General features: G+C 40.9%; 1 protein-coding gene across 1 annotated transcript; it reads left to right on the top strand.

Annotated features, from left to right (window-relative positions):
• Window positions 1-6147: 6147 nt before the first annotated feature.
• On the top strand, window positions 6148-16143 carry afg1la (AFG1 like ATPase a). The gene is made up of 13 exons (XM_072457581.1): window positions 6148-6272; window positions 7981-8177; window positions 9095-9146; window positions 9232-9333; window positions 9953-10083; window positions 10807-10906; window positions 11088-11146; window positions 11245-11327; window positions 11405-11475; window positions 12758-12858; window positions 13839-13979; window positions 14835-14945; window positions 15965-16143. Exons 1-13 carry the CDS (start codon window positions 6152-6154, stop codon window positions 16094-16096), a joined length of 1401 nt encoding a protein of 466 aa, XP_072313682.1. The 5' UTR covers window positions 6148-6151; the 3' UTR covers window positions 16097-16143.
• The last annotated feature ends 999 nt before the right edge of the window (window positions 16144-17142 follow it).

Below are 17142 nucleotides of genomic sequence, written 5' to 3' on the forward strand. Positions count from 1 at the left end.
CACGGGGCGAAGCGAGGAGACAGCGGCGTGCGCGCGGTGCGCGAGCGGTGCGCGGTAGTGCAGATGGCGGCGTGTGTGCGGTGCGTGTGCGGTGCGTGTGCGGTGTGTGTGCGGCGCGTGTGCGGTGTGTGTGCCGCGTGTGTGCGATGCGTGTGCGGTGTTTTTTTAACGGGACAGACAATGCGGTGTAATAAAAGCTAGACAGATAAACGGTGCTGTTGCCATGGCTGCTGCAGCCGCCATCTTTTGAGTGTAGGAAAAACATGATTCTAATCATGTAAAAACATGACCGGGATGCATTGATTTAAACATTTAAATGGACATAATGGTATATTTGTATATATTCTAAAAATGCGGGGAGCTCTGCATGTCTTTAATGAAAACACATTTCTTTGAATTATGAAAATGAATGTTCATCATCCTAAAATGATATGATATGATATGCATTATTAACTGTGTAATATTCCATAATAAATAAGTTTGGTGATAGAATATCATGACTTCTATATTGTTATATTGAGTATTGTTTGGGATACTGTGTAGTAACAATATTATGTTTGACCTTATTATTTTATATATTTGTTTATTTATTTGACAGGGACATTATACAATAAATATATTGCACGGAGCAGGAAAAGCTCCTTCCTCTGTCGTCCCTGAGGCAAAGTCACAGTTCATTTGTTCCATTCATTTATTCAAGTCTTTTAATCAATTCATTTATCTGGACCGGCCTTGACACACAGTGAACACACCTTTAAAATGTAAAAGTCCAGCTCAGTTGTTGTTGTTGTTGTTGTTGTTGTTGTTGTTGTTGTTGTTGTTTTATGGTGGTTGGCATCCAAGCTCAGTTTTATTTGCATGAGTTCTTGAAACCTGCAGTCAGAACATGGCTGCTTGGTTGCCCTGGCAACTGTCTCTCTAGTGTTCTGCTTCACTATAGAGACAGAGGCAGGAGTGGAGGGCTCTGCTTTTGTCATGGCAACAAGCCTGTAAGCTGGCTGCTGCTCGCGGTGAACGGGGCCGTGTTTTGTCTGTCGCCGCTGCACCGGGATAAAATTAGAACCAGAGGCCGGACAACACGCGCATGACCGGGCGGAGGGGTGCTATGACCGGGCGGAGGGGTGCTATGACCGGGCGGAGGGGGCGCCATGACCGGGCGGAGGGGAGGCCATGACCGGGCGGAGGGGGCGTCATGACCGGGCGGAGGGGAGGCCATGACCGGGCGGAGGGGGCGCCATGACCGGGCGGAGGGGGCGCCATGACCGGGCGGAGGGGAGGCCATGACCGGGCGGAGGGGAGGCCATGACCGGGCGGAGGGGAGGCCATGACCGGGCGGAGGGGAGGCCATGACCGGGCGGAGGGGAGGCCATGACCGGGCGGAGGGGGCGCCACGGGTCCTGTTTAAACACATACTTGTGTTTCTCAACAGAATAAGAAGAATTAGAAAAAATTAAATAATTTTCAGTGCAATCAAAACATCGGCAATAATAATAATAATAAATATAGCCGCAAGCGGCAATGATCGGCTCTCGCCACGCCGCTGCCACACCGCCGCCACGCCGCAATAGGAGGGGGCGCTAACGCGCCCCAATTGTCCTTTTATTACGCCTACTGCTGAATCTGTGACGCTGTCACATCTTCTCCCCTTTGTTTTACCATCAAAAAGCTATTTTATTTTGAATTCTTGGCAAAATGTGCGGCTTTGCCGCACAGACACCGTGACTCTTTGAATGAAAATGTGGATAACTTTTGATGGTCCTGAAGATGAGTCTCACCAAATTTCAGGTTAATAGGGCTGACGCCCTGAGGGGGAGGAGTTTGTGAAAGTCTAAAGTGTAAACATGTTCTGGCGATTTCCCCATTGGAATAACATGAAAGGTTTCGGTCATCGTTACGGCAACGCCATAACAATTATGACATGAGTCTCATTGACTTTTTTGATGGGGATGCTAAAATTGAGTTGTGTGTCAAATTTCATATAATTTCGCAAAACTAAACATTTAACCTCCATATAAAATCTGTAGGGGGCGCTGTGGCGCCAAATGAATTTATTTCACTTCAAGTAGGTTTAGGGCAAAGAGTTTAACAACTGATTCTAATTTGACGCAATTCGGACTTTATCTGCGCAAACGGCAGAAATTTTAAATATGGGAGATTTCTGAAATTTTAGTTACAGTTTGCGGCTTCGCCGCACAGAGACCGTGAGAGGTATCAATGTAATTTGGATAACTTTTGATGTCCCACTCCTCAGTAGCATTTTCACCAAATTTCAGCTTTTTAGGGCCAACGCCCTGGGAGGAGTTCGTAAAAGTACGACGTTTGGAAAAACTCCGAAGTCATGTTTAGCCATTTTTGAAGTAATATGGCCGACATTTGGTTCGGGGGACGGCGTTGCCGTAATAATATTTTTTACTTCTCTTGTCACCATCTACCTCTGCGCCAAATTTCATGATTCTACGATCAGATTTTTTTTGGGTCATTTCCCATCTCTCAATGCATTTTTGGTACATTTGGGGGCGCTGACGCGCCAATTTTTTTTATTTTAGAAAAGGGAAATAGCCAGAATGTAGAGAGGCACGATTTTTAGAGGTGTGCAAATTTTTGTGACTTTTCGTCAATGTTCACTGGGTGAAAAATAGGGGGGTTGGTCCCGAGAAGAAGAAGAAGAAGAAGAAAGAAAGAAAGAAAGAAAGAATATTAAAGCCGCAAGCGGCATCCAACGGCCCTCGCGGGCCGCCGGTCTTCCGACTCTGCTCTCTGCATTTTACAGAGTTGGCGCTAACGCAATTGTCTAAGAACTAAGACAGCGACACATTGGACATGTACAATGCTGTGCTTAACCAGTGCAAATGAACACAAATGTCGGTCAAATGTGCAGCTCCAGCGCACAGAGACCGTGACACTTGGAATAAAAATATGGATAACTTTTGATGCTCCGCTTGTGTAGATTATTTTTCCCAAATATGAGCTTGATCGAGCTATTGCCCACAGAGGAGTTCATTAAAGTGTGAAGCATAAATGTGAACATTTCAAGGATTTGGCGTTTTTCCCATTTGTGACAGTATATTTGCAGCTCCACGGCACAGAGACCGTAGCACTTAAAATCAAAATATGGATAACTTTTGATGCCCCATTTGTGTAGATGATTTCCCCAAATATGAGCTTGATCGGGCAATCGGCCTAGGAGGAGTTGGTGAAAGTGTGAAGCGTGAAAATGTGGTCATTTTGGAGATTTCGCTGTTTTCCCATTTCTGACATATATTTGCGGGTCCGCCACACAGAGACCGTAGCACTTAGAATCAAAATATGGATAAGTTTTGATGGCCCGCTTGTGTAGATGATTTTCCCCAAATATGAGCTTGATCGGACAATCGCCCTAGGAGGAGTTTGTTAAAGTGTGAAGTGTAAAAATGTGGTGATTTGAGCGATTCTACGATTTTCCCATAAGGATAACATGGGATGTTTCTGTCAACGCTACGGTTACGCCGTACAAAATATGACTTTGGCTCTCATACTTGTATGATCAGGATGGCAAATTAGAATTTAGTGCAAAATGTCATGTCATTTGGAAAAACTCTATTGTTTATAGGCCACTCTGAAGGCCAAATAGTCAGAATTCTGGGAAACGTTTGCGGCTCCGTCGCACAGAGACCGTAAAAGTTATCCTTAAAATTTGGATAACTTTAGATGCACCACTTGTCTAGAGGACGTACACCGATTTTGAGGTTGGTGGGCAAAACGCACTAGGAGGAGTTCGTTGAAGTGTAAAACATAAAAATGTGGTAATTTGAGAGATTTTGCGGTTTTCCCATAGGGATAACATGGGAGGTTTCTGTCATCGCCACGACTACGCCGTAAAAATTTAGGCATTTTTGTGATTGGCTTTTGTGATCGGGACGGCAAAATAGAATTTTGGGTAAAGTTTAGACAATTTTGGTAAAACTAATTTTTGACCTTCAATGTTAATTTAAAGGTCACTCTGTAGGGGGCGCTATCGCGGCCATTTCAATTTTGTCAGCCTAAACTGGTCCAAACTAGAAAGTTTAACAACTGATTCAAATTTGGTCCTAATCGGACTGGTTTTGATCAAATGGGAGCAATTTTTAGATCTGCAATATTCCAAAATAAGTTGTCCAACTTTGCGGCTGCGCCGCACACAGACCGTTAAAGGTATCTCAAAAAATTGAATAACTTTAGATGCCCCACTTGTCCAGAGGACGTACGCCGATTTTGAAGTTGGTGGGCAAAACGCCCTAGGAGGAGTTCGTCAAAGTTTGACATGAACAAAATGACTAACACAGCGTATTTTCATTTTCAAAGGAAGATGGCGGCCATAGGGTAAGTCTGGGGGCGTGGCCACAATGATTTTTTTTGTTCGTCCTCACGAGAGGAATGCGTGTCCCGAATTTCGTAGCTTTACGCCAAAGTTGACCTCGGGGCGTCTCCCATAGGCGCAATGTATTTTGACTTTTGTCGGTGGCGCTGTCGCGCCATTTTTTAACGAAAAAAAAAATGGCCCAGAAAAAATCAAATTTTTCGCCGATTCTGAATTTTGGGCAAAGTTTGGTGAGTTTTTGAGCATGTTCAGGGGGTCAAATTAGAGATCAAAAAGCAGAAGAACAAGAAAAATAAAAATAATAATATTTTTAGCAAAAACAATATAGCCGTTTCCACTATAACAACAAATTATACATCGTTTGAAAGCTCTAAGCCTTCCCGATGCCGCCATGGGGTGGAATCATCATTACGAGCGCTTACGCGCTTGTCACTCCCTATTCCGTCGGGATGCCCCGCCCACTCCCCATAGACTTCCATTAATTTGAGCAGATACAAGCATGGCCCATGCCTGCGGCATGGATTCTCGCGTACGGGACGATGCCAGGAGGGTTTTTGGAGGAATGCAGCGCTTCGCGCTGCTGTTGTCAACAATTAGTGAATGGGCTACGCCCATTCACTAATTGTTGACTATTTCTGTCATAGCAGGAGTAAGTATGCATGATCCATGCCTTCGGCATGGGCTAGTTCACTGTACTTGCCAGGGGCGACGGGGTACCAAACATGCGGGCGCAGCCCGCATGTTTGGTCAGACAGTTGCAACGCTGCCTTCGGCAGCGTTGCGGGAGCAATAGGCCCTCCGCCCTGCTGGGGCTCGGGCCTAAATATTCCGATGCGAAAACAATGTTTCCCATTTTTCAAATATCATAAACTATACATTTTCGGAAAGCGCTCGCGCTTTCCTACCTCATGGTGTGGGTCCCTGGTCACTGACGGGTACTTTCGATAATTTTGAGTGGGCTCCGCCCACTTTGTGTTTTTGGCCCTCTATACAGTAATAATGTTCAATTTTTGCATTACATGCTTATATGCACGGAACATGCAAGAGATGGGGAACGTATTCGTGAGCTACTTAGCGCAAATGAGTGCTTTATATGGGGATGACGACCGCGAACGTAAAGTGCTCGTTTAGTGCGAACTTTTGCACGGGCTTCGCCCGTTTACAACGGTAATGTTCCATTTTCCTACAACTAATTAGTATGCACGGGGCGTGCATGAGTGGAGGAGTGCGTTAGTGAGTGTTTGGAAGTGGGCGAGCGCTTCGCGCTCGATTTCGTGCGCACTACGTGCGCACTTTCGCAGCCGTGCTTCGCACGGCCTTACGAGATTAATAGGCCTCTCGCCAGCTTGTGGCGCTCGGGCCTAATAATGTGCTTTATATAAAATATTCCCTTTTCACCCTACGCGGGTGGTCTCATTATTTTTCTAAGATCAGGACTTTAGTGTTCTTATGACATATATATATATATATATATATATATATATATATATATATATATATATATATATATGTTTTATGGCGGCTGGTATCTAAGTGTTACATTACGCCACCTACTGGAGTTGTTGTTTTAGACTTTATTCTTGACACACAGCAACAGTAAGTGACGTCACTAACATTCCACTCTACAGAAATCGCAGTTGAAATAAAAAAAGCTTCTGTTCTGTTCAAACGGTAAGTAAATAAATAAATAAATAATTAAATAAATAAATAAATAAATAAATAAATAAATAAATACAATAATAATCTCTCCCAGTAGGCGGCAGCACACTGTTTTTCTTTGTCAATAAAGTTCCAATGACGTCATGTGCATCCAAGATGGCGGCGTGCTTGCCTCTGGTGCTGAAGTTACCCTCAAATGTCCCGTTTTTAAGGCTTTTAACAGAGAAATATTCACACAAAAAGCTGCTCCGGTGCGTGACGGGGCCGAGCCCACGAGGTGAGCCCGGGGTTTACTCCTTTTATTGTGTTTAAGTCGTTTTTAAGGCGCAAGTTTCAATCCAAAGCTACTGGAATCTAGCAATAAACGACCTCTCACTGTTTAAAACCCTCTATTTACCTTTGTTTGTCATTCTATCATCTAGATGAAACTATTTAGTCCATTTCTCTTCCACATTGTAGTTGTAGCTGTGCTTTTGCTCTAGTTTTGCTGAAAGCAGAGCTGACAGATCACATGTCTTTAACCTTTGCTCTTTCTCATCTTGTCCACATATTACACATATTTTACTTCTTTTTGCAAGTCAAAGGAGAGAAAACTCGACGTCATCCGAGTACTTTTCTACTACGTTATTACTGCGTTACAAATGTACTATGTTCTTCCGAGTGAGGGAAATATTGATCAATAACAATATTCAGACAGTAAAATGTATTATTTATTTCCTTGTTCGAGAGATTATTGTAGATGTGTTTGTAGTGCACAGATATATACGTTTTAACAAGCATATTTCATCTTAAAATGAGCAAATTATCTTGATTAGCTATTCTTAACTCAAATCAGTGTTTCTCATTAATAAAGGCGGCCCCCCAGAGTCTAATTTTGGACCCCATAGTCTAAAACAAACTAAACAGTCAAACTAGTGAGACATATAATACTTTTGTTCTGTTGTATCATCTTAAAAAGCATTAAAATAAACGGCTCTGTTCAAAAGAGACACGTTTAAAGACTAAATAGAGGCAATAAGTGACATTTATAATCCAACATTTGTATAAAATAGAGAAGAGTTCAACTTTTCCGCCACAGTCTCGGCAGAATCCACGAGTAACACGGCATAAACTGTGCATTTTCTTATTCTACGCAATAAAAAGGCACATTTTGTAAACCTGAGCCCTTTTTGTTCAGGATGTGTAGCAGTTATGATGCGACGCCAACGTTCTTAATTCACTAAAACACTTTTTACTTATGATACGAAGGAAAAAGTTCTGTATTTTCTGGACTATAAGTTGCACCAGCCAAAAAATGCATAATAGAGAAGAAAAAACATAAGTCTCATTTTTGGGGGAAATTGACTAAATCCATTGAATTCTTCTTCCTCTGTGTCACTTCTAAACAACTCCACAAACTCCAGAGGAAGAGGAAGTGCAGATTCTTCCTCTGCGTCGTCGTGAAAATAATCAACATGTGACTTCTGTTTGCCAGTGTAAAAATAACAAATAATATCACATATAAGTCGCATCCCGGCCAAAACTATGAAAAAAGGTGCGATTTATAGTCCGGAAAATACGGTATTGTGGAAATCTGATGTGAAACTGCAACTTCTCCCTGATTTGAAAATGATCCTTTTGCAAATACATGAAAATGACCTTTAATTATCCTTTTACGAGTACGACAAGGCTATTGTGCATTTGTAGAGCACAGTTTGAACACAGAGTAGGAAAATATCAATTAAAATCACAATTTAAACACACAAAAATGTCAAAAATCTTTATAACATTTACTGTAAAAGAGAAAAGCTCCGATAAAACCCCTTCAGTCGTATTATTCACAGCTGAACAGAGCCGTTTCCAGTCCAGATTTGATTGTGGTCCGGGGCCCGTGGTCAGAGTTCGGGGCCCGTCGCACATCTTGGGACGTCCCGTGTCACAATCAAATGTAACGAAACATCGCCGTCCGTCCGTATATTCGTAAACTTTGTGCCGTATCTTCTCAGGCTACGCGGCGAAAGCGGAGCCGGCGCCGGAGGAGAAGGGCCCCAGGTTCGCGGGGCCCCTGGACCACTACGGCGCTCTGATCCGGGACGGAACGCTGCGCGAGGACGACGACCAGAGGGCGGTGCTGCAGACCCTGGACCAGCTCCACAGGAAACTCAGAGGCTACAGCAACACGCCCACGTCCATATTCTCCAAGGTACGAGTACAAGTATCCAAGTATTTAAGTATTTACTGACAGAAAAATGTATATCTCATTAGCACTACAGAGATTACATTTTCACAAAGCGTCAGAATGAGCTAAAAAGTGTCTCTAAATGTCTTAGTTTAGGTTCAAGTGTCAAACAAAACGCGACTTGAACAAGAAATTAACCACAAAAGTGCAGAACTGTCACTTTATTCTCTTGTTTTTGAGATTACACCGGTCGTTTCTCCTTTTTTTAGTCGTTTTTCTTTCAGATATTCTTCCTTGATACTCAAATTTTGCATATCCACAAAACCACAATGCTTTTTTATCAAACCTCCGACACATCTCTCAGTCTTTTTTACTGATCAAGACTCGCCCCGTGTAATTGTCAGCGTAAACGAGGCCTGACGTCATCAAAAGGTCTAAAATTGACACAAAACGCACTCCGAATACTGTATTTTCCGGACTATGAAAAAAAAAAAAAAAGCATAATAGAGAAGAAAAAATCTTATATAAGTCGCACTGGAGTATAAGTATATAAGTATAAATATAAGTATAAGTCGCACTCCGGCAAAAACTATGAAAAAAGGTGCAATTTATAGTCCGGAAAATACGGTATATGAAAAGTACTAGAAACTATATGAATGTATTATGTAAAAAGGCAGAATTAATCCACAATTCATTCTGGAATATAATAATCCATCTACTGGTAATTCACTCCATGTTGTTCTCGTTTCTCTTTTCCATTTAAATCCTTTTATAATCCCAATCAAAGAGTAATAACTGACTAAACATTGACCTAGTCCTAAACACAACACGACCCGAGTGTGTTTTTGTCATTTAAATTTACATTTGTGCCAAAATAGGATCGAATCTGAGATTAAAAACAAGGCATTTCTGTGACGTTTTGTCGTTTTGTTTTCCCGCAGTTTTTCCCCAAACCGAAGCCGCCCAACGGTTACTACATCTACGGCGACGTGGGTGAGTTTCCGCCGTCGAAAAAGATAGTGAATGTGTTGGGCGATGATGAATTATGAATGTTCTGCTGTGGTTTTCTGTCCTTCAGGCACAGGTAAAACGATGGTGATGGACTTGTTTTACTCGTACGTCGAGATGGAGAAGAAGAAGAGGGTCCATTTCCACGGGTTCATGTTGGACGTCCATAAAAGTACGTTCCTGTCACGCTCGACACGCCTTCATCTGTAGGTTTGTGGTTTGAGCCCCGGCCCTGACTCCCTACGCAAAGGCACATTACACATTACTGTACTTTGATGTTAAAGCTCCCCCTACAGGCCGGACAGCTAAGTTTTATATTTTAAAGTCACAGAAAAGCACATTTTTGAGGTTTATAATTTCACTTCCTGTTTGTAATCGATGACATCACATTAGGAAATTACCCAGAAAACACTGGGCAAGTTATTTGACGAATAAAAATATATGAGAGCGACTTTATTTTGTTGAATTCATGTTCAGAGTCAAAAAAGTTGTTTCTTTGTGTAAATTCTGCATAAACTTTGAGTGTCCCTGGTGTGATGTCACTTCCTGTCATTTTTCAACAGATTTTTCAACATTTCCTCCACAAATACCTGCTCGATCGGTGCAAAACTATAATTTATATGTACAACAGGTATAAATACACTGAATAAAGTCAAAATTAGAACATAATGCGTCACTTTAAACACAAATGTTACTTTTTCTCTGCAATTCACAAAAAGACCTTAAACAACTCCATGTTTGTGTCAGAGTAAATCATCTATTGACTGGTGTGGCTGGTTCTGTCCGCACAGGGATCCACAGGCTGAAGCAGAGCATGCCCAAGAGAAAAGCCGGGAAGATGGCCAAGTCGTACGACCCCATCGCCCCGGTCGCCGAGGAGATCGGCGAGGAGGCGTGTCTGCTCTGCTTCGACGAGTTCCAGGTCTGTCGCGCTCGCAGCAAAGGACCTTCCTCTTCTTCTTTGGTGTTTTATGGCGGTTGGTGCCCATAAAGTGTTACATTACCGCCACTTACTGTAGTTGTACGTCTTCAAAGTCTGTGTTTTACGCTATACTGTTAAAAAAGAGAGAGAAAGGGAGACAAAAACGGAAACAAACCGATAATCTACATTCTTCTTCCTCTTCTTTGGTGTTTAATTGGGATTGGTGTCCATAAAGTGTTGCATTATCGCCACCTTCTGTAGTTGTACGTCTTTAAAGTCTGTGTTTTACGCTGTACTGTTTAAAAAAGGGAGAAAGACGGAGACAAAACGATAATCTACATTCTTCTTTGGTGTTTTATTGGGATTGGTGTCCATAAAGTGTTGCATTACCGCCACCTTCTGTAGTTGTACGTCTTTAAAGTCTGTGTTTTACGCTATACTATAAAAAAGAGAGAAAGAGAGAGCGAAAGACTGGGACAGAACGATAATCTATATTCCTCTTCTTCTTCTTTGGTGTATTATGGCAGTTGGAACCCATAAAGTGTTACATTACCGCAATCTACTGTAGTTGTACGTCTTTAAAGTCTCTGTTTTACCATATACTGTGAAAAAAGAGAGAAAGAGAGAGAAAGACGGAGACAAAATATAATCTACGTTCTTCTTCTTTTCTTCTTCTTCGCACTTTCGCGTCACCCTGACTCCGCCTTCCCCATGTTCTCTCAGGTGACGGACATCGCGGACGCCATGATCCTGAAGCAGCTCTTCGAGAACCTGTTCCTTCGGGGCGTCGTCGTCGTGGCGACTTCAAACCGTCCGCCGCAAGGTCAGGTTCAACAACGAGCGAGTTTTGTTCTCCAAATACAACAGTTACTCTAAAATTATAAAAAACAATAATATATTGAGCAGACTTCTTTCAAAACTACAGTACTACTACTACTACAGTATATTTGGAGGATGTAAATGTACTCCGTCTTAACTACAAAGAAAATCATGTTTCTTTTTAGATTTGTACAAAAATGGTCTCCAGAGGGTGAACTTTGTGCCTTTCATTGGTGTTTTACAGGTACAAACCCCAATCTTCTTCTGCTACACGAGTTCTGGACACAATTTTGACGTATATTTCTGAATAATACTGATAATAATGATAATTTCCTTGTGTAGAAATATTGCCAAACTCTTCGGTTAGACGCTGGGATCGACTACAGGAAAAGAAACCGGCCTTCAGCGGGAAAGCTCTACTTCCTGTGAGAAAACCGTTTATAACACGTGTATATTTATCGATATATCTATTTATTTAACGTTCTTTCTGTGTTTTTTGCAGCTCGAGTGAACCAGACGCAGAAGCTTCTCTGGACAAGATGTTCGACGAGCTCGCGTTCAAACAGAACGACAGTAAGACAAGTCGTTAAAGCGCCGTTCATTCACCGTGTTTTAAAGATGAATCATCACAATTAGGGATGAGCGGCCGAGTATCCGTCGATTAATGTCAGTAGATTAAAGTATGACGAGTTAGACAACTTAATTTGACTCAAACAGAGTTAAGATTAACACATATTTTAAGATTTAGCTAAAAAAATTGCGTTATCGCAATTTGGACATTTTTTAGGTTTGTTTTCTCACTTCCTGGTTGTAAAAACGACATTACGCTAGGAAATTGCATAACCGTTTCCTAGCAACCATGTTTTACGCCGGCCCGAAGCTCCTCTAATCACGGAAATGGTTATATGACGAATAAAAAACACACAAAAACGCATTTATTTTGTTGAATTAGCATTTGAAAGGGAAAATGTGTTTGTATCTACTTGTCATTTTCAACAAACTTTTCTTCACAAACGGCTGCGAAATGTGTTTTATTTTTACAACGGGCCTCGTCCCACTGGGTAAAAGCTGCCAGTAGATGGAGCGCTAACACCAATCCTGATGAAGGGAAGCATCGGACTGATCAGTACAAACATTACCGTATTTTCTGGACTATAAGTCGCACCAGCCAAAAAATGCATAATATAGGAGAAAAAAACATATATAAGTCGCACTGGAGTATGAAATGCAGTTGCAAGTGTGAAAATAACAAATAATATCACATAAGTCGCTCCGGAGTATAAGTATATAAGTATAAATATAAGTAAAAGTCGCACCCCGGCCATGAAAAAAGATGCAACTAATAGTCAGGAAAATACGGTATTTTAAGTACAAGAGCAAGTTTAAAAGCCAAGGCCGAAATAAAAATAAATAAATAAATAAAACCCGGCACGCACACTTTAACGTTGGGAATTGGCAATGAAAAGGTTAACTGGCCATAAAAACGAGCTGTTGCTATAGTCTAACACCTTTATCTTCAATACAGTCTTCATTCTGAATCAAAAAGCCCAGAAATGGCTAAGTTATTGTCGTTTTAAAGCTCTAGAACAGCGTAGACGATGCAGACATAACTAAATACATTACCGGCAAATTACAAATATACAACACGTGGTTTTCAAGTATTTTGGGACTTTATTTGACTAGACTTCCTCTTGAATGATCAGTTTAGACGCTGTGTTTGCTTGAGTGGTTTTAGAAGAAGAAGAGAAGTGTGAGAGCAGAGCAACGGGAAAAGAGGAGGAGCTACTGCTGTTATAAATAAACAACATAAACGTATCTAAATCTTTGAAATGTAGTTTTTGCACTTTCCCGGCAGTAACTCGACCGAGGATCCTGAACGTCCAAAAGAGGAAAGTGCGTCTGGAAAAGGCGTGCGGGACCATCCTGGATTGTACCTTTGAAGAGCTGTGCGACAGAGTGAGTGTCAAGGAGACGCAACACTGACTAAAATAGGACTAAAAAAGGGCTAAAACTGGACTAAAACAGGTCTGAAACAATACTAAACAGGACTAAAACGGGACTAAACGGGACTAAAACAGGACTAAAACAGGTCTAAAACGGGACTAAAACAGGTCTAAAACAGGACTAAAGCAGGACTAAAACGGGACTAAAGCAGGATTAAAACAGGTCTAAACTAGCTCTAAACAAAGACATAACCCGGAATAAACTAGACCTAAACTAAGACATAAACAGGACTAAACTGGGCCTAAACAAAGACTGAAACTGGACTAAACTGGGCCTAAACAAAGACATAAACAGGACTAAACTAGGTCTAAACAAAGACTGAAACTGGACTAAACTAGGCCTAAACAGAGACATAACCTGGAATAAACTAGGTCTAAACAAAGACATAAACCTGACTAAACTAGGTCCAAACAAAGGCTTCTAAAAGTCGCTTGGAGTATAAGTCGCACCAGCCCAAAAAACATACATAAGTCGCATTTTTGGGGGAAATGTATTTGATCAAATCCAAGACCTGTGGTAAGTGTCTGGTATGTTAACGTAACATATTAACAGTTATTCAGATAACTATAGCATAAAGAACATGCTAACAAGTTTAGCAAAGCATCAGTTTTACCCCAAATCACTAAATCCACTGAATTCTTCTTCCTCTGTGTCACTTCTAAACAACTCCACAAACTCCAGAGGAAGAGGAAGTGCAGATTCTTCTTCTGCGTCGCTTAGAGCCTAGAGCGCCCTCTTGTGGTTGTCAAGTGTGAAACTAACAAACAAAACGATATAGTACTGTGTTAATAATATCACATACAAGTCACTCTGGAGTATAAGTCGCACCCCTGCCAAACTATGAAAAAAGGTGTGACTTGTAGTCCGGAGAATACGGTATTATGTTTTGGTTCAATCACGATTGTGGCTTAACAGAACGATCTTGTGCTCAGCCTTTGGGAGCGAGCGATTACCTGGAGGTTTCTCGTCTGTTCGACACGGTCTTCATTCGACACATTCCTCTGCTGACGCTGAACAAGAAGACTCAGGCCCGGCGCCTCATCACGCTGGTGGACGCGCTCTACGACCACAAGGTACGACGCCCCCTGTGGACATCGGCTTTATTACACTGCAGTCTGACTATTTTCAGACTATTTTCTTTTCTTTAACAAATAGATAAATGCATAAGTCATAAATGTTTTTGAAAGTACCATTTTAAGACCATGTTTAGGCTCTAAATCTATATGAAATAAAAAGCAAACAAAACAAACACTCAAAACTGCAGAGAGAAAAACTTCAGTCTAAAACAGGACTAAACTGGGCTTAAACAAAGACTAAAACAGGACTAAACTAGGCTTGAACAAAGACTAAAACAGGACTAAACTGGGCCTAAACAAAGACTAAAACAGGACTAAACTAGGCCTAAACAAAGACTAAAACAGGACTAAACTAGGCCAAACAAAGATATAAACCGGATTAAACTAGGCCTAAACAAAGACTAAAACAGAACTAAACGTGGCCTTGAACAAAGACTAAAACGGGATTAAACTAGGCCTAAACAAAGACTAAAATGGGACTAAACAAAGACTAAAACGGGATTAAACTAGGCCTAAACAAAGACTAAAATGGGATTAAACTAGGCCTAAACAAAGACTAAAACGGGACTAAACTGGGCCTAAACAAAGACTAAAACGGGACTAAACTAGGTCTAACCAGAACTAAACCCGGTCCAAAACATTATTATTTCTTAGTTTGCCCTTGTTAATCCTGGTTTAGTCCCTCACTTGAGTTCACGTCACGCTTTGGTTAGTTTTTGGTCCTGTCCTGGTTTAATCCCCCTCAGGAGCGGCTCTAGTCCTCGCTTAGACCCTTCGCACGCCTCGAATCACAATAACACATTTCAGGAGGTTCTCGCGCCTCAAAATGACGCCCGCTTGGTCCCAATCCAGGTCCGGGTGGTGATTCTGGCCGATTACCCGCTGGAGGAGGTCTTTGTTCACGACTCGGACCACGGCCACGACGAGAGCCACGTTCTGATGGACGACCTGGGGCTGAAGAGGGTGAGTCCGACCGGATAAAAGGACAGTTTGCCCAAAAAGGGTTCAATCCATCCTGTTTTTATGAGGAAGATGTCACAACGATGGGACTTTTTCTTTATTTGTTCCATTTTGTCTGCAATCTGACAAAAGGGAACGCTCGAGCTGCTGTATACAGTATGTTCTATGTCAAAATGAAGCTGTAACTCGCTTATCTTTAATCAAATCAAACATTCTGGGATGAATCAGGCTCAGTTTGTTCTCCTTAACAACAAACAAACACAAAAAATAGCCTAAAATTCAAGAAAATGTAGTAGAACTTTTATATTTAACCTTTATTTAACTAGGAAAGTCAGGTTTGTGGAGGAACGAGTCAGGTTTGTGGAGGAACGAGTCAGGTTTGTGGAGGAACGAGTCAGGTTTGTGGAGGAAGTCAGGTTTGTGGAGGAACGAGTCAGGTTTGTGGAGGAAGTCAGGTTTGTATTTACCAAAGAAAAGCCAAGCAGAAATTATTTAAATCTGATGTTCCACTGAGATTTTCTTGATCAGATTCATAATCAGAATAATCAGAATCGAAAAAAACTACAGTCTCAGCTTCACAAAGAAAATAGTCCCTCTTGATTCCTTTTTACCTTTGAAATAGCTTATTATTTAATTGTTTTATTAATGCCATATGTACATTACCACTGAAAAAAGAAAAAAACATGGCAAAATGTTTTTTTTTATTTATTTTTTTTATTTTTTTTATTTTTTTATTTATTTTATTTATTTTATTTATTTTATTTATTTTATTTATTTTATTTATTTTATTTATTTTATAATTATTTATTTTATTCATTTCATTTATATTTACAAATTCAAAACAGTAACAATAGTGAAGACAAGAACAAAAACTGTAAAAGACGGACAACACAGATATTAGACAAATAGAGGGACAAAACTATAAACTTCAGAGCGGGGTGATTGTGTGTCTGTGTGTGTGTGTGTTGTTGTGTTGTTGTGTTGTTGTGTTTATGACTTATTTCGATGTGGATGTGAAACAGGACGAGGCCAGCAGTCTGTCCATCTTCAGCGGCGAAGAGGAGATGTTTGCGTTCCAGCGAACCATCTCCCGACTCACGGAGATGCAGACGGAGGAGTACTGGCTCCAGGGGGACCGCAGCGCCAAGCCGTGACCTTTGAACCTCGACCTTTGAACCTCGACCTTTGGACCATGACCTTTGGACCGCGATGTTTGGACCGTCTCACATTGATGTTTGGACCGTCTCGCATCAACGTTTGGACCGTTTTGCATCGACGTTTGGACATTAAAAATCGCCACGCGCTTCCGTCGAAAACCAGTCAAAAACCAGTCGAAAACCAGTCGAAAACCAGACAAAAACCAGTCGAAAACCGACCAAAAACCAGCCTCGACCGTCACTCCATGAACTCAACTGAACTGAACGATGCAAAAACTGCACAGACTGAAGTATTTATGAAGATTTTAACGCCTCGGATTTGAAGCTGCACTTTATACTTGATTTTTAAACACGCACAACAACAACAACAACAACAACAACATTTCTACAAGTCACTAGTTTTTTATATTATTTTTTAATCCAAAATATTCATCTTAATTTGTGTTGTTATGACGAGATTTATCCACAGAGATCAGAGCTCGTTGGTTAAAACTGCTCTTGAAATTATGACATAAAGCGAGATATATTTATTGATATTTAGATTTTAAGTACAACTGCTAAGAAATATTTTTGAAAGGACTATAAGGCTGCAACGATTAATCGACTCACTGTGGCTAGTCGACTATATCAGATTAGGTTTATTGCCATTGTCAATCACCAAAACGAGTTCCTATGTTTGTGAATTCAGTTGATTCATATTTGTTTAATTATAATGAGACTTAAAGATTCTGAACTCGAACAAAAAGTGCTTTTTATGACAAAAGCAGTGGAATTGTTGAATAAAAATGTAAAAAAAAGAATAAGAAATGACTGATTTTCCTCAATAATACTCTTTTTTTTGGTCAATAATCTCCATCTTGAAGCCTCCAGTAACTATATTTAGACATTTATTTGGTTGATAATCATAATCATGGTCATAATAATCACAATAACCACAATTATCATAATCATAAAAATCACAACAATCATAATAATCAAAAGCTCTTTCTCTTGTTTTTTTCTTTTTCTTTCCTCTTTACGGTGCAGCGTAAAATACATTCTTT

This window comes from Eucyclogobius newberryi, unplaced genomic scaffold (genome assembly GCF_026437365.1).
Source record: "Eucyclogobius newberryi isolate DKJ021-1_F unplaced genomic scaffold, fEucNew1.0.hap1 SCAF_21, whole genome shotgun sequence".
Classification (NCBI taxonomy): domain Eukaryota; kingdom Metazoa; phylum Chordata; class Actinopteri; order Gobiiformes; family Gobiidae; genus Eucyclogobius; species Eucyclogobius newberryi.